We start from the raw sequence: 18,668 nt of genomic DNA, 5'->3' as shown, positions 1-18,668 counted from the left end.
CAGAGGGAAGTCCCTTTCCATGACTCAGTCCTGGATGCTAACTTCACCATTACATTACGACCTAGCTACTTCACTGGAAAGTGGTGCACAAATTTCTACGTCTGCGTTTTTTTGTATTGATTCGAGACTAGATCTGATGTGATGACGAGTAGTTAATTACCCGGTGGCCCCCACCTCAATCTCAAATTATTGTTTTTAAATTTTACTTTTATGACTAATTGAATTGTTTATGTGATATAAACAGATACTACAATGTAATAGAGTCAGTAACTTTTAAAAAAAAATTGTTTGTGTGAACAGAATTTATTATATATTCATGTATATATTGTATGTATTTTATTTATTAAACTAACTTATTTACTTTTGGGTGTTAAGTTAGTTTTCATTTATAATTTTAATAATAATGCCCAACAAATAAACATCATCAGACACCTTGACTCGTCCGATGTTCCTAGACCGAAATTAATTTTTGCGACGTATCTTGGAATGCAGGTAATGTGAGATTTAGCCCTGATAGCACGCTTACACGGTATTTAGTGGGCCCAACTGCCTCTTAATTAGGCAAATTATGCCGTGCATCCATGTGCACCATGCATTGTGCATACAGATACAAAAATGATGTCGTTTTGATTAAAAATGTGTGTTTCACTTAAAAAAAAAATCCAGTTTCGATTCTCAGCAACAACATTATGTTGTTTAGTCGTTCTAGATTTTTAGTTCATCCATTTTGGATTTTTAGTCATGAAATTATGGATGTGTAGTTATGCAATTTTGGATTTATAGTTATGAAGTTATGGATGTGTAGTTATGCAATTTTGGATTTATAGTTATGAAGTTATGGATGTGTAATTATGCATGTTGTAGTTATGCAATTCTGAATTTATAGTTATGAAGTTATGGATGTATAGGTATGCAATTCTGGATGTATAATTATGAAGTTATGGATGTGTAGTTATGAAGTTATGGATGTGTAGTTATGCAATTATGGATTTATAGTTATGAAATTATGGATGTGTAGTTATGCAATTCTGGATTTATAGTTATGGATGTATAGTTATGCAATTCTGGATGTATAGTTATGAAGTTATGGATGTGTAGTTATACAATTCTTGATGTATAGTTATGAAGTTTTTTTTTTTCTTTTTTTTTTTTTTAAGTCGACGTCAAAGCGACGTCGTTTTTGCATCCTTGTGCACCATGCATGGTGCACACAGATGCACAGCATAACGCTCCCTCTTAATTAGTTAATTACTGGAAGACCATAAATGTACTTTTTATGAATAAAACTCACAACACTATTTGAACATTTACATGGCGTTTGGTTGGAAGGGAAAAATTACGTGAAAAATTAAAGGAATTGCAATTCCATGGGTGATGAATTACTGGGAATAAAGTGAGAATTTAAATTACAGTGTTTGGTTTATAGGAATAGAATTATTAGGAATTTCAATTCCAATGTTCGGTATATATGGGAATTGAAAGGGAATAAGTAGTATAAAGTCCAAAATGCCCATTGTTGTTGTGGTATTAATTTTAGGTTAAAAAAAGAGAGGGGTAATTTTGTTTCATCACTAGCTTTTTTTCTTCCCAAAATTCCAGGGGTACATGAGATTTTAATTCCATGAAAATGGGGGAATTGCAATTGCATTGAATTGCAATTTCTTCCAACCAAACGAAGGAATTTTATGGCGTTTGGAATTAGGTGGGAATTAAGTGGGAAGGAAATTTAAATTCCCTCCAACCAAACGCCCTGTTAAATCTACTACTTTTTTTTAAGTGATTTATGAGATGTAAATTAGATGACACGTGTCTTTTTCAGCTTAATTTTTAAATCTAACATAACACGAAAAATATTACTTTTGATTTGTGAGGTACTTGTGTACCTTAGTTGAAGAAACTTGTGATAGACAAATGAATAAATAAAATAAGTGTAACATTTTGTTTTATTTTTTATTTTTAATTTTTGATTTATGCGAAAGCTCACATTCATATTCGAATATGTGCTTTGGGTGAAACTCACATTGTAGCCATACATTAGTACCAAAAGAAGGGTAATGCATGTATTGTTTTAAAATATGCTAAAATTGTAAATAAATGAAAAAGAAATCACGTTCTATTTTAACTAAAAGGGATGCAATTTGTAAAATAAAAATACGAAAACTCCATATTATATATATATATATATATATATATATGTGTGTGTGTGTGTGTGTGTGTGTGTGTGTGTGTGTGTGTGTGTGTGTGTGTGTGTGGGGTAATTTTTATGTTTATATATTAATGTGTGTATGTCCATGCTTTTGAATTTTATTTTATTTTTTTATTTCAAAATTGGATGATTTTTATGATGAGTTATTGTAATTAAATATTAATTAAAGTGTGAATATATACCTATGTGGAAAGAATTACTATTATTATTTTATTTTGAATTTTGGCATTTTAAATTAATTTTAAAAGTTTTAATAAAATATTTTTTTGTGAAATAGGTATTTGATGAAATAAGTATTTAGATAATTTAGATATTTTAATTTTTTTTTTTGAATGCAGATATTTTAATTTGATTAGTTAGGTATATATTTTGAATATGAATTATGTAGTTTGATGAGTTAGGTATATAATTTGATGAATTAGGTATATAATTAGATATTTTAGTTTGATGAGTTAGATAACACTTATATTTTGATTATATATTAAGTATTTTGATGATAACAAAATAACCTTTAAAAACCTCCCACATGGCCACAATATTTATCATAACAACAAAACTTATTGTCATGGGTGAAAATGAGAATATATATATATATATATATATATTACTGTAAATATGTATGATATAATAAGTATGATATAATAAGTATAATATCAATCGTTAATTATTAAAATAAGTTTTGTTTGAAAAGTTATATCTACCGCAATAAATAATAATGTAAAAGGAGGACCACATGATCGGACCGTATGAGGAATCAACGGTCAATGAGTCTTTCGTCTATGTATTACTCTATTTAAACGCCATATTGTTTCCCCCAAATGCATCACTACACTCACTCCAATTCTCTCTCTCTGTAGCCTCTCAAAACCTCTTCGATTCCAAAAAAGAAAAAAAAAAACATGTTGAGAACACTCAATCCTTTCCTGAAGAAAACAAACCTAAGCAAGTACGAGAAACCCAGAAAGCCCGAGGTTGTTCAACCGACATATGTATATAGAGATGAACTTAACGCCGTCTCCAAGAAGCCGCCGCCGCCGCCGTCGCAGAACAAGATTAAGAAGAAGGTGAGATTCAATTTGGAGGAACAAAAGAGCGCTAGCGAGGAAGAAGCTGAGTGCGGCGTTAAGATGCCGGAAGTGACCGGCGGTGCCGGCGCCGGCGGTGCCGGCGCCGGCGGAGTGAAAGTGAAAGTATTGATGACTAAAGAAGAGGCGGCGAGGCTGCTGTCGAGATGTGCCGAGGGAAGGGTTCTTGCTTTCAAGGATGTGGCTAATGAGCTTGTGGATATCCCCTCAAGCCGCGTCGCCGTCATTTCTTGTGGCGGTGCCCTTCATTGACCACGCCAAGCTCGCTTCGGATCAGAGGTTTTTGTATAATATTTTTTCCGGCCGCCGGAGAATATAGATATTAGGTAGGCCGAGGAGTTTATATTAGCAGGATTACAGTAATTAATTATGTAAATTATTTAGTGCAAAATACAGAGTGGTAGTTTGTACTTTGTACTATGTACTACTAATTTTATTTTATTTTTTCTTTTTTTGGGATTCAATTGATCAGTTCTGGCTTCTTTCTATACCCTCTGAGATCAGTGCCTTCCTACTAATTAAATTCTTTTTAAAAAAAAATAATGGTAAGGAAATGAATTTGATAGGAAATAACTTTCCTACGTAAATTGGTAAGTATGTTACTATGTTTGATGTTAAGTTATTGGAAATAATAATTAAATTCTAAACCTAAAATTATTTCAAACATTTGTTTATTTAATTTTTTTTTTAAAAAAATTCCCAATACATCTTTACAGCATGTAAATAACAAATGTTTTACCAAGTGGCTTGTAGTCCACTGGTATTGGATTACTTCCCTAAGTGGGAGGTGTAAGGTTCTAACCTCAATTGAGGCAATAGTGTGTATATGTAGGGTATCCCCTTCCTTATAATAAATAATAACAAATGTTTTTAATGAGTTTCGAGTTTCTATTTTACAGTTTTATTGTCATTTTTCTTTTATTACACAGGCGACATCAGAATAGGCAGAATTTAATTTTAGAACAATTAATTCCAATCAACTTTTGGTATGGAACCAAAAGTATTTATATAAGATATAAAATATATAAATAATGAGAAGAGGGTTTTCAAACCTGTGGTTATAAACGCAATGAAACTAAGGAAAGATCCAAGTCGTGTGTAACACACACTTTTCTCAAAATCGATTCGCTACCTCCCGAGGGTGTTAGAGTGTTGTAGCGTCAATCTCCCAGAATAAAATGAATCACAGCTTAAAATTTGAGCACTCAAACTAAAAGCTCGGCAAACTACATACAACAACAGGCAAGCAGTTCTTTCCTTTTATGGGAATGTTGGCCGAATTTTCTCATAGGAAAACGATTTTGAGAGAGGAAGAGAAAACAAAAACAAAATCAACCATGGAATTTGATTTGCACCCCTACACGCGAAAGAGAGCCTCTATGCTATACAATTCAACCTCCGCTTAAAAGGCTCTTGTGTATATAGTAGTGGTGTAAATCCACTTTTCAAACCAATATGAGACAAGTGCTTTTAATCTTTTACAAAGCCTTACCAACCGTCATTTCCAACTCAAATTGGTTTATTTTGAAAATCAATTTATCATTCACCCATTATCTGTTTTGAGCATACAATATATCAATTTCTTCATCTCACTACGAAGAATGCGAACCCACTTTGACATAACCAAATAAAAAATAAACCCGCATATATTTATAGCACAAAATAACCCCTTTTATGTCATTTTATTATGCTAAAAAGTTCCAACAAGTTATTTGCATGTTTCTAGGTTCCATCATGGAACTTATAAAAGAAATTGGGTTCCTTCAAAGTAGAAAAGCAGCTTTCATTTCTAGGTTCCATATGAAACCCATAATTCGAAATAAATAAATAAATGTATAGTATATCGAAAAAGACAACAACTGCTTCTTCTTCCGATCCTCGTTATTTCTTATTCTTCTAATCTTCTTCCTCCCTTTCTTCTTACTAGGCGACTAGGCGTAATCAGGAATATTATTATCTGAGGAGAAAATTAAAGAATTACAAAATAAAATAAAAATATTCATCATAAAATATGAAACATAATTAATTAAATAAAATAATAAAAATAAATTGTATATGCGATGAAAAATTAAATTGCATAAATCACAATTAGCATATATAGTTTTTTTTTTTTTTAATAGTATTATTGACTTTGTTATAAAATAATATTTGTTCTATACTTTTTCTATTCGTTGAATCCCAAAGAGTCAATACCTTATCACCGAGGTTCGATCTGAGCACAAGGTGTTTGGCAACATATATAATTATCACGTTTCAAACTGTAAATTTTAAGGACAATAACATGCCACAACCAATAAGCTACTTTAGTTTTTAGTAATTTACATATATATTATTTAGAGTAGTCTCTCGACTATTAAGATTTCACCACTTTGGTTCTCGGCTCACAAACTTGTTCAATTGCATCCTCAACTATGTAATTGTTAACCAAAATGGTCCTCAATCAGGACTATTTTGGTTTGTACCAAGGACTATTTTATGTAAAAATCACATAGTTGAGAATGAAATTGAACAAGTTTGAAAGTCGAAGATTAAAGTGGTGAAATTCTAATAGTCGAGGGACCAAATTGGATATTAATTAAATCTATTATTTATTTCTATTAAATATCTACTAACTATCACGGCTAGAAATTATGAAATTTCCGACCACCTGAAAGTGATCTTATATCAAGTCGAAAGCAAAAAGTGATCGGAAATAGCAATAAAGATATTTCCGGATACCAAAAGTGGTCGGAACAAGATTTTCGACTTGATTTAAGATCATTTTCAAGTGGTCGAAAATTTCATAATTTCCAGCAGTGTATAACTGTATATATATACACACACGCACATATAAATAACCCCCCAAATCTGCCCCTGCATTCTGAAGCCCCCTCTTAGAAATTTTATGTATGAAATTTTTGATAAGAAGGTTAGTTCATGTTGAGTTGTGGTGTTGAGAGAGCTGTGATAAGAAGCTTCATTGATGAGTGAAAAAGGGAAGGAAAAACTAATACAAAAAGGGGTAGAAAACCCTTAGATACACGCACAGTACATGTAACCAACTTAACAAAATTATGAAGAGGATGAAAAGACATCAATGCCCCTGGCCTCCAAACTGTGGTGTTGTTGCTGCTTAGCTTGTTACTTCGTCACCCTCCCGTAAGCTGGAGCATGAACATCTTGAAGGCCTAGCTTAGCATGAAAATTAGCAAAAGACACCCTTGGCAATGCTTTAGTAAAGCCATCTGCAATCTGTTTTGGTGAAGAAATAGGAAATAGCTTCACTACTCCCTCATTAACCTTCTGCTTGACCACATGGCAATCAATTTCTATGTGTTTAGTACGCTCATGAAAAACATGGTTCTCTCCAATGGCAATGGCAGATTGATTGTCACAAAACAAAGCACTTGGACTGTTGTGGCTCACTCCAAGATCTGTCAGCAAGTACAAGAGCCATTGGATTTCACAAACTGAAAAAGCTAAGGCCCTATATTCTGCCTTAGAGGATGATCTAGAAATAGTGGCTTGCTTCTTTGTTTTCCAAGAAATTAAGGACTCTCCTAGGTATACACAATAACCAGTAATGGACTTCCTTGTTTCCACACATGTAGCCCAATCTGAATCTGCAAATCCTTGTAATCTGAGTTGGGATTTTGCAGAATAGAATAATCCTTTTCCAGGAGAGCCTTTAAGGTATCTCAGCACTCTATGTGCTGCAACAAGGTGTGTGTCCTTTGGCTTGTCAACAAATTGGCTTTGCTGTTGTGTAGCATATGAGATATCAGGTCTAGTGCTTGTCAAATACAAAAGCTTCCCTACTAGCCTTCTGTATACTTCAGGGTTTTCAAGCAACTTCCCCTCCAAACTATGAAGTTTTTGTCCTGCAGTAATGGGAGTATCTGCAGGCTTAACATCCATGAAACCATTCTCCTCCAAGATCTCCAAAGTGTATTTTCTTTGACAAAGATTGAGACTATTGGGAGTTCTAAAAGCCTCTATTCCCAAGAAGTAATTTAATGAGCCAAGGTCTTTGATTTTGAAAGCTTTATCCAGAAACTGCTTAAGCTCAGAGATTGACTTTGAATCTGTCCCTGCAACCAAGATGTCATCCACATAGATAAGTAAGGCAATAAAGGATGTGTCTGATGCCTTGGTGAACAAAGAAGGACCTGCAACAGATTGGTGAAAGCCATTATTCATCAATGCTTTTGTCAATTTTGCATTCCACTGTCTACTGGCCTGTTTCAAGCAATAGAGTGACCTGACCAGCCTGCAAACTTTCTTGGGGTTATCACTCTGGAATCCAGGAGGCAAGGTCATATAGACTTCCTCCTTTAGATCTCCATGCAAAAAAGCATTGTTGATGTCTAACTGTTGAATGTCCCATCCATTTGCAACAGCCACAGCCAAAAAGGTTCTAATGGTCGTCATTCTAGCCACAGGAGAGAAAGTTTCAACATAATCCACTCCACACTGTTGAGTATATCCCTTTGCAACCAACCTTGCCTTATACCTTTCTATGGATCCATCTGCTTTGTGTTTAACCTTGTATACCCACCTACAACCAATTGGGGTCTTTCCTGGTGGCAGGTCTGCTAATACCCATGTGTTGTTCTCAACTAAAACATCTATCTCAGATTGCATAGCTGTCCTCCAAGCTTCATGTCTTACTGCTTCATTGTAAGATTGTGGTTCACAAACAGAGGAAATAGATGATGCACAAAGCTTATGACTGGGAGTCAAGCCTTCATATGAAATGAACTTATTGATTGAATGAAGAGAGGTTCTGCCATGTACTCTATCATGTGAGGCAGAATGGCAATAATAGTCATTTAGCCTAGTGGGAAAGTTTCTTACCCTTCCTGACCTTCTAGGTTGCTGCTGATTATTGTCCTCCTCATGTGCATTTCCTTCTGAAACTATGTCATGATTTGTCTCAGGACTCCCCTCAGTATCAACATTGTATGATGTATCATCACCACTAAAAATAATGTTGGGACTGCCTTCTTCATTATTATGATGTTCATCAATTGTATCTGTGGATTCAACAAGCATGTCTTTTCTGCCAGCAAGAGATGGAATCAAAAGCATTGAAGGATCCATTTCTTTAGACACAGGCTGATTTGTGTTAGGTTCTACATTCTTGTTCTTCTCTTGGAAAGGGTGTATCTGCTCATAGAATTGGACATCTCTTGACACAAAAATATTTTGATTAGAGACATCATATAATAGATAACCTTTTACATTAGCAGGGATCCCTATAAACACACATCTTCTAGCTCTTGGATGGAATTTGCTTCTTCCTTGTGCTGTAGTAGCACCATAACATAAACAGCGAAAGGTCTTCAAATGATCATACCTAGCATATCTGCCAAATAGTATTTCAAAGGGAGCCTTTCCACCAACTGTGGGAGTAGGTAGCCTATTAATGAGATAACAGGCATGAAGAACACAGTGTCCCCAGAACTCCATAGGAACACGAGACTTGAATTGTATGGCCCTGGCCACATTCAAGATGTGTTGATGCTTTCTCTCTGCAACTCCATTTTGTTGGGGAGTGTAGACACATGACTTTTGATGTACAATTCCCTTTTCAGCACAGAAAGTATCCATAAAGAATTCTTTCCTATTATCTGTTCTTACAACCTTGATATTTGCAGAGAATTGAGTACAAACATAGTGATAGAAGTTCTGAAATAACACTTTAACTTCTGATTTATTACTCATTAAATGTAACCATGTAAATTTGCTATGGTCATCAACAATTGTCACGAAATAATGTTCTCCTTTTAGAGAGGCAATGGCAAAAGGACCCCAAACATCCATGTGGATCAAATCAAAACACTTTTCTGCCCTAGACTCACTGACAGGGAAGGTTGATCTTTTATGTTTGGCAAAATGACAAGCATCACAAGCAAAAATATGCAATGTGGAATGTTGTTCATGTTTTATTCCATTCAAAAGATGTATCTTATTCACAGGGTAATGCCCTAATCTATTGTGCCACAATTGTAAAGACAAACTGTTACAGTGAACATCAACACTCTTATCAATATAGTGGATCTGTCTTCTGATTGGAAGTTTGCTTATCAGGTATAATCCATCTTTCTCCTTAGTAAAACCAAGTGTTGTCCCATGAATATCATGAATATTGCATACATTAGTATCCATAATGACTTTGCATGATGTCTGCTTAGTTAACTTACTAGCAGAAATAATATTGAATGTGAATGATGGAATATACAGCACATTCATCAGTAATATGTTGTGATCCAGTCTAATTTCTCCTATATGGCTTACATTGACTGCCTCTCCATTAGGCAACTTCACAATCACTCCATGAACCATCCTGCAATTTTCAAAGTACTCTGGGGAACAGGTGATGTGGTCTGTTGCCCCTGAGTCCAAAAATCCAAACAGTAGAAATCATAGCAGCATTAATAAGCAGGTTAGAGACAAAACTACCTTCATTAGGGCTCTCAGAAGTACTTTTGAAAGCAGCTTTCATTCCTGAGGTATTCACTGCCACAGCTGCATTGGTTGAGGATTGACTTCCTTGACCTTGGTTCTGTATGAGAGTCATCAATCTCTGAAATTGATCAGATGATATACCTATATCACCAACTTGATTCACAGAAGAGTTTGAGGATTGATATGCATCCTGATTCTGTCTATTCTTAGCCTTGTATCCTGGGATCCATCCGGGAGGATATCCATGTTTTTTGTAAAATTTTTCAACAGTATGACCAGTCATGTTACAATAAGTGCACTTAGGCACATTCTTCCCCCCACTATTATTGAATTTCTTCTTGAAATTAGAGGCTGAGACTGCCACAAGACTTTCTTCATCTGGAATTTGATTCTGTCCACTCTGAACAGCATTAGACCGGACCAATTCATTGTTTTTTTGTGTAATAGATCCATTAAACTTCCTTTCTACCTTCAAGGCCATGTTAAGGACCTTTTCCATATTTGGAATAGGATCCATCACCAACACTCCTGATTTTATAGACTCAAATTCATCATTAAGACCATCCAGGAACCTAATAACTTGATCATCTGCTCTTTCTTTCTGCATTTTACTTAATAGATTGCAGGTACATCTAGAAGTACATTCACACACCAACAGTGGTCTCATAGCATTCATTTTCTCCCATAATGCACTGCATTTAGTAAAATATTCATTCACAGTCAGGTTACCTTGCAAGTTCCTATAGATTTGATTCTGTAATTCAGCAATTCTGTGAGGATCTGCCTGTGAATACCTCCTTTTAAGAGCTTTCCAAATGTCTGCTGCTATTTCATAATATAGAACAGTTTCTGCAATGCTAGAATTAAGAGATTTCAAAATCCATGAGCATACGATGGTGTTGCATCTCTTCCATACTGAAAATTTTGGATCTCCTTCCCCTAGATTCGGAATAGATCCATTAGCAAAGCCAAATTTATTTTTAACTTCCAAGGTTATCTTCATTGATCGGCTCCATGATGCGTAATTATGTTCAGACAAGGGAGGAGAAACGAGAACCAAATTCGGATTCTCAGTGATGTGTAAGTAGAACGGATCATCAAATTCGTCATTCCTCTGAATCGGATTGTTGCTGATTGGAACTTGATTCGCACGAGGCGATGATGTCTTTCCGGCTGCACTTCCTTCACCGGTTCCGTTGTTCATCGTTACTACTGCTGCGTAGCTATGGCGTCGCTTTGATACCATGATAAGAAGGTTAGTTCATGTTGAGTTGTGGTGTTGAGAGAGCTGTGATAAGAAGCTTCATTGATGAGTGAAAAAGGGAAGGAAAAACTAATACAAAAAGGGGTAGAAAACCCTTATATACACGCACAGTACATGTAACCAACTTAACAGAATTATGAAGAGGATGAAAAGACATCAATGCCCCTGGCTTCCAAACTGTGGTGTTGTTGCTGCTTAGCTTGTTACTTCGTCAAAAATGTCACCCAAAATAAATAATTATCCAATATATAATTTTATGTATGCTACTAACTCTATTACAATGTAGTATCTGTAACGCCTCCACTGAAACTCAAACTCACAACCTCCTATATGAAAGTTCAACCCAGATGCCATATGAGCACAAGATGCTTAGCTACTCCTCCGTACATATTATTGCTATGTTTGTCGAAAGATCTCACCAAAAGACTTCTTTTTCTATTGTGTACCGACCTCAAAAATATCTTTTAATTTAAATTAAAAATTAGCAACCCCCTTTTCTAATATTATTTTCAGAATATAATCTTGCATAAAAAAGGTTAAATATACCTGAACTTTATATGAGAAGTTAATTAGACTCTGAATTTTTAAAAGTTGTAGTTAAGCACATCAACATGTCATTTTATAGCATCGAAGCTTAAAAATTGATTAGTGAATGGTGATAGCATGTCGTTAGGGTTCTGACGATGCTACGGCTACTTCCGGGGTTAGTCGCTAGTCGCTGATTTTTTCCCCGGTCCACGGAAGTAGTCAGAGCATCGTCGAAACCCTAACGTTCTGCTATCACCGGTCACTAATCAATTTTTGAGCTTCGATGCATTAAAATGACATGTTGATGTGTTTAATTGCAACTTTTAAAAGTTCGGAGGCCTAATAATTAATTTTTCGTATAAAATTTGGGTGTGTATTTGACTATTTTTCCCTTTCAACATTGATAATTTATTATTTCCCGTATAAAGTTAGAGGGTACATTTGACTATTTTTCCCTTTCAAGTTTCAACATTGATAATTTATGATGTATTGGTGATGTGTTGTTATTGTACGTATTTTATAGTGCCAAAGGCTTTTTGACAAGATGTTGGTACCAGGAAGCAACATACTCTATACAAATTTTATTTTGTGAATTGGACAAAATTTGTGGGTACAAAATCATTTACCAAATTTCTAATATCAATTTCTTCCAAAATTTGTGGGAAGTAGAGACAGGTAGGGAGGTAAATTGTTATATGTGCCTCAATGCATCAATAAATTCACAATTTGCATTTCAAATATTGCATCATGCAGTTACTAACAAAACAACTTTTCTCAACTAGGACCGATCTAAAAATTAAATAGGAGTCATGTTTTAATAATTGAATTTGAGCCCCCCTTCTTTTTTTTTTTCTTTTTTTTTCTTAATTTTATAAGTGTAAATATAAAATTAAAATGTTATATTTATTTTAAAAAAAACTTTTGTTAAAATATAATTTGTAAAATATTCAACAAAAAAGTTAAAATTTAACATAAACGTGAAGTTCTTCATGCATATTTAGGTTGAAACATGCATGATGTGTGCTGACATTGTCATGGTTCTAAACTGCTCCTTAGTTCTTATATAACATGCAACATTCACAATTACATTTATAACATAATGTGTACATACATCGACACAACGTATAGTAGTAATGTATTACTTCACTATGTAAAGTGAAAGTTTTCAAAAGATTCAAAAGCATTCTCATGAACTCTTTTGATTGACAAGAGACACATGGGAAATCTAAGAGACATATAGAAAATTCAAGAGACACATGACTATTAATATAGATGATTAATATCATTAAATATCTCAACAGAAACTCGTAGTCAATACCGGAAAATGTGATAACCGATTCCCATGAATTTTGCAACGTGTCAAGTTTTTGTTTTCTTCGACATTTCAACTTTCTTCGCTCTTTCGTATGTTACTTTGCTTCTTCATTGAAGAAAACAAAAGTTGACATGTTCAAACTTCAATTCAAAGTTTGAGAGTCAAAGAAAAAGTTCCACCTAGACACATCAACTACGTCTTCAGTCCAAGCCCTCTGTCCATCAAGATCATAGATTTAACTCCTAAGTACGTAACCTCCTGCAATTCAATAAGCCTGATTTGGTTTGTCAAACTTTTACTATATATATTTTCGATATTTTGATTTTTGATGATGACTAACTCACACTTAACTCCATTATTATTATATTATATATTATATATTAACTCCGAATTGAATAATTAAAATACTTTGTATGTATACTTGTCATACTTCAGGCATTGTATGGTTGAATAAGTATTAAATGAAAAATAATACTCCGTAGTAAAGTTATAATGAGAAAAATGCAATAAAAATAATAATCAATATATTATAAGTAAATAAGAAATGTAAAATTAAAACATATTTGAAAATAATCAAAATATACAAGAAAGTAAGCATAATATGTATGTTATTGTATATAATAGGAAAAATTGTCAAATGGCACATAAATTTTACTCAAGAAGTCAATTAGGTCTTTAAACTTTTAAATGACGCAATTAAGCCCTTAAACATGTTAACCGCAAATTATGCCATGGAATCGTGTTCACCGAGAATGGTGAACACAAGGCAAAACGACGTCGTTTTTAGGCAAAAAAAAAAAAATTTCGCGGATGTGGAGTTAACGGCGCGCGTTTGATCAAATTATGAATTTTCTGTTATGAGATTATGAATTTTATGAAAATTCATAATCTCATAACAGAAAATTCATAATCGCATAACAGAAAATTCATAATCTCACAACTGAAATTCATAATCTCATAATAGAAAATTCATAATCTTATAACAGAAAATTCATAATCTCATGGTTCCAAAGTGAATGTGTAGGCATGGTTCCAAAGTGAATGTGCAGGCATGGATTCATAATTTATGAATGTCCGTGATTTCGGACGGGAATATGTAGGCATGGTTCCAAAGTGAATGTGCAGGCATGAATTCATAATTTATGAATGTCCGAAATTATGAATGTAATGAAAATTCATAATCTCATAACAGAAAATTCATAATCGCATAACAGAAAATTCATAATCGCATAACAGAAAATTCATAATCTCATAACAGAAAATTCATAATCTTATAACAGAAAATTCATAATCTCATGGTTCCAAAGTGAATGTGTAGGCATGGTTCCAAAGTGAATGTGCAGGCATGGATTCATAATTTATGAATGTCCGTGATTTCGGACGGGAATGTGTAGGCATGGTTCCAAAGTGAATGTGCAGGCATGAATTAATAATTTATGAATGTCCGAAATCTTTGTTCACCTCAAATTAAAGTAAAACCGCAAAATGTGAAAATAAAGAAGAAAAGTCACGCAATTAATTAAGAAAAAAAAAAGAAGATAACGGTGTACTAACACCGGTGGAACCGTGTTCACCATGAATGGTGAACACGGTTCCATGGCATAACGTCCCCATGTTAACTTAGAGCATTGAGGCTTAGAAACCGGTTAGTGACTTGTAATTACAGGTCACTAGGGTTCCGGCGGACCTCCGATCATACTCTGGCCAAAAACACCAGTGAAACGATCGCCGGTGTGTGTTGGTCGCCTTCTCCAGTAGCCGAAGAAGGAGACCAACCCACACTGGCGAATGTTTCGCCAGTGATTTTGGCCGTAATATGGTTGGAGCCACGCCAGAACCCTAGTAACCTATAACTATAGGTCACTAACCGATTTTTGAGCCTCAATGCTTTGAATCAACATGTTTAAGAGCTTAATTGCAACCTTTGAAAGTTTAAGTGTTTTTGAGTAAAGTTCAGGGCCTATTTAACCATTTTTCCTACATAATAACATTTACAATTTAGAGGAGAATAGAAAAAAGGGTAAAATTGGAAAGATTGTAAGTGTACAATAAAGTAAGCTATAACATTACAACTAATTACACAAACCCATTTTTTATTCTTGTTAGATCCTTACTATCATTGGCTTTTATATAATTTTAGATCACATTGGTATAGTATTGATGGGGTTATAGGGCAACTTGTCTAACTCAGTAACCCTAGTGTTGTAGGCCAACTCTCACTTCGCAATCATGGAGGTTGGGAAACCGGGTAAGATAGAGAATTTCGATCTCACGATCCAAATTACTGTAAAACTATATATATATATATATATATATATATATATATATATATATATATATATATATATATTTAAGCCGTGTTTGTATTTGAATAGAACCCTCTATATATATATATATATATATATATATATATATATATATATATATATATATATATATATATATATATATATATATATATATATATATATATATATATATATATATATATATAAGCCGTGTTTGTATTTGAATAGAACCCTCTATATATATATATATATATATATAGGGTTCTATTCAAATACAAACACGGCTTAAAATACAAACGTGCGGATTTATTAGGATCGTTGGATTTCGAGATTGGATGTCCAAGATTTATTCAATTTATTTTTGACATTATTTATGTTAATTTCGCGTGATGTATTTTAATAGGGGCATTTATGGGTTTTTCATTGTGCTCTCCCGATTCAATTTTAGTAGGCTTAATAGACTGAGGAAGTGAGGAGTCCTTTGGCAGCAGATTCCACGCACGTTTCTCTATTGTGTTCGACATCAGGGTTCTACCATTCGCTCACGCCATCGATCGCCGTAGATCGCCTCCGACTTTCGAGATGGACGCCGATGGGGACCGCGGTGGTGATAAGCGACGGGGAGCACCGGCTGATCGTGTAGGTCGAGGTATGTTTGTTCCTTCTGCTCGTTTGCGTTTTTTCTTTTCACTGCGTTTGAGTTGTTTCTTGTCGGATGGGGGGTTGATGGTTCTGCATGGTGGTTCCGGTATAAGCGTACCTGGGGTTGTGGTGTGGGGCGGTGGCGCACGGCGGTTCACCGGGGGGTTGGGGGTGGCGGGGAACAGTTCGGGTTTTTAGTTTTTAGTTTATATATATATATATATATATATATATATATATATATATATATATATATATATATATATATATATATATATATATATATATATAAATTGTGGTGTGGGTGTTGCAATTGAAATTAGGGTGGATGCAAAATTTCTAGGTCCATGGTTATCCGAGCTGTTCATGTGTGATGTGGGTGTGGTGTGCTATGGTTGACGGTGAGGGGTACACTGGTGGCGTGTTCGCTGGTTTTTTTTTTTTTTTTTTTTTTTAAATAAATTTGTGTTGTTGTGAGTTATTATATCATTTCTTAGTGTCTGAGTATAGAATGAATGGTTGGAGTTCCCTTTTTTCATGTGTGGATTGGTGTGGATGGTAGCCTATGTTATGATTTTGAGAATATACACACATTGCATCGCACATTGTTCTTCCTCAATAAGATAACATGACTCTTTCGTGCAATGGATGGTCCCTGAATGGTCACATAGGACCCTTTTCTTTATTACTTATAACAATCTCTCTCCTCAACTTTTTTTTTTACCATATTATTTTCATAGATTTTCATAGAATAGCCTGGAGCCCGGGATGGAAGGTCCTTTAATATGACATTTTTAAACTCATTAATTTCACTAAGATATAGGATGTTTCAGCTGACATTACCTGCCACCGCAAAGATATATACTTCCATGAATGATAAAGTTCATTATATTACTTTATTTGTATTCTAATACATGAAAAAAAATTCATGAATCATTATAACCCATCTTACCTTCATATTTGGATGTTCTCCCGGTAGCTTTAATAGGTAGGCAACTTTGTTTTTGGGATCTGCAAGCTGCAGGCAAGCAAGATCTCAAAATAATGTGGAGTAGATCTTCCTATAGGATATTTGAAGTAAGGGAGGAAGGAATACTTTGTTTACTAGAGCAGGAATACTTTGTGGCATTTGTTTTTTTTTTTTTTTTTTTTTTGGGTGTGCACTGTATTGCTCAGTGGGTGCACGGGGTTCATACGGACTTTGCTGTATTGTGTTTATAGTTATTGAATTTTTATAATCAGGTGTGTTTGCATAGTTTTTACTGCTATTTAATCTTATTTGGAATTATTGGTGGGCCATATACTTTTCCGTGGTGGCTCGTTTTGCAGCTAAAAGATCCAAGCGCGCCTATTTAGATGCTGGCCCTTCGGGAATATCTGATGATGATAGCGACTTTGTGTCGCCGCCTAGGGTTATCCATTCTAGGGCCCAGCAACTACCACCACAGGAGGATGCTCACTGCCAATGTACAACGTCGTGTGGAAAGCATGCAGTACTACGCAAGGTGGGAATGAATTACGAACAATTGCCAACCAACTTTGGAATGAATTCTACAACTGCATGGGTTTGGCTAATGGATGCGCAGACGTAATGGATATAATGTTGTCAACAATGCGGGAGCTTAAAGGGAGGCTACAAAGTGCCAGACAACAAACCAAAACAAGCAACATCCCACAATTAGTGATTGAATCAATACTAAACACCACTGCACCTGCCGAGATACAAATCAAGTCACCCAGCATAGCAAAGAACAAGGGCAGTGGGAAAAGATTAAAAAGCAACAAAGAGAAAGCAATTGAGAAACAGAAGAAAAAGGTGAGGACATGTGCTACCTGTGACCGCCCAGGCCACGACAGCAGGAATTGTCCAGACAGAAAAGGCATACCAAACGAGTAGCCCGGCATGGTCGACACCACTACGAATACTATCTCATTTTAAAGTTATTATTTTTAGTCACCCTTTGTAGTTAGTTCGGTATTTATTCAGCTATGCACACTATCTACCTTCATTGCGCAGCCATAGTTTTAATAAATAAGCCTACACAGTTATAGCTAACTACGGGTAGACTCGTGCACACTGTTTAATAACTATGTGCACACATAGTTTAGTCAGCTTATTTTTAGCCATCTTTGAAATATATTCAGTTGTCTGCGTACAGTATTTAAAGCCACGAATTTAACAATACCCGTATAGAACTAAAATTAAACTACCCTAATTTAAAGTCTACTCACGGAAACTAAATTATTTCATTGAGTCATGCACACTGAAACCCATCATTGCGCACACGTGTACATAGAGAGTAAATCCTATACGGTAATAGTAAAGTACTAACTTGAGTTTAATTTTGGTCAAATAACACCCATGCTTGATTCGACCACCACAACAATTAAAAAACCCACCCATGCTTGAAAAATAGTTACTTGTGCACTCGTGCATTTCAAAACCGAGGAGGTAAAGATAATATTGAACCCGCCACCTTTGGGTAATTTATCAACTATTTTTACATGCACACAGTTTAACGCAAACATCAGAACGTAATATTGAACATCCACCTCCGGGAAATGTATTTAATTAGAATACCAAACTGAAATATTCATACGAAAGCCAAACCATAATGGACACTAAGATTTTAAGAAAAACCAAGATTTTAAGAACATAAATTTAGTAGAACTAAACTAACAATCGGGCTCCCATAACCCAGTATGTTGAAATCTCGTGTCAGAACATGGGTGCACTCCCACATAGCAAAACAATGAATAAATACCGAACTAGAAGTGGTTCCAACAACAAAAATACAGTTACCAGCGGTAAACGGTATACCGAAGCAAAAAATGTAACCGACAACAAATTAACAACAATTCCAAATTAAAATTCAACACCACTACAGAC

At 34.7% G+C, this 18,668-nt stretch overlaps 1 protein-coding gene across 1 annotated transcript; it reads left to right on the top strand.

Moving 5' to 3' along the window:
- Positions 1 to 17,243: 17,243 nt before the first annotated feature.
- On the top strand, positions 17,244 to 17,675 carry LOC109147800. Its single transcript, XM_019295457.1, has one exon. The coding sequence runs from the start codon at positions 17,244 to 17,246 to the stop codon at positions 17,673 to 17,675; it is 432 nt and encodes a 143-aa protein (XP_019151002.1).
- The last annotated feature ends 993 nt before the right edge of the window (positions 17,676 to 18,668 follow it).

The sequence above is a fragment of the Ipomoea nil genome, unplaced genomic scaffold (genome assembly GCF_001879475.1).
Source record: "Ipomoea nil cultivar Tokyo-kokei standard unplaced genomic scaffold, Asagao_1.1 scaffold2036, whole genome shotgun sequence".
Classification (NCBI taxonomy): domain Eukaryota; kingdom Viridiplantae; phylum Streptophyta; class Magnoliopsida; order Solanales; family Convolvulaceae; genus Ipomoea; species Ipomoea nil.
Note: the sequence above shows the minus strand (reverse complement) of the source record. Positions and strands in the feature narration are given on the sequence as shown.

Coding starts and splice junctions, on each gene's coding strand:
- LOC109147800 (XM_019295457.1), top strand. CDS start 17,244: ATGTACAACGTCGTGTGGAAAGCATGCAGTACTACGCAAGGTGGGAAT.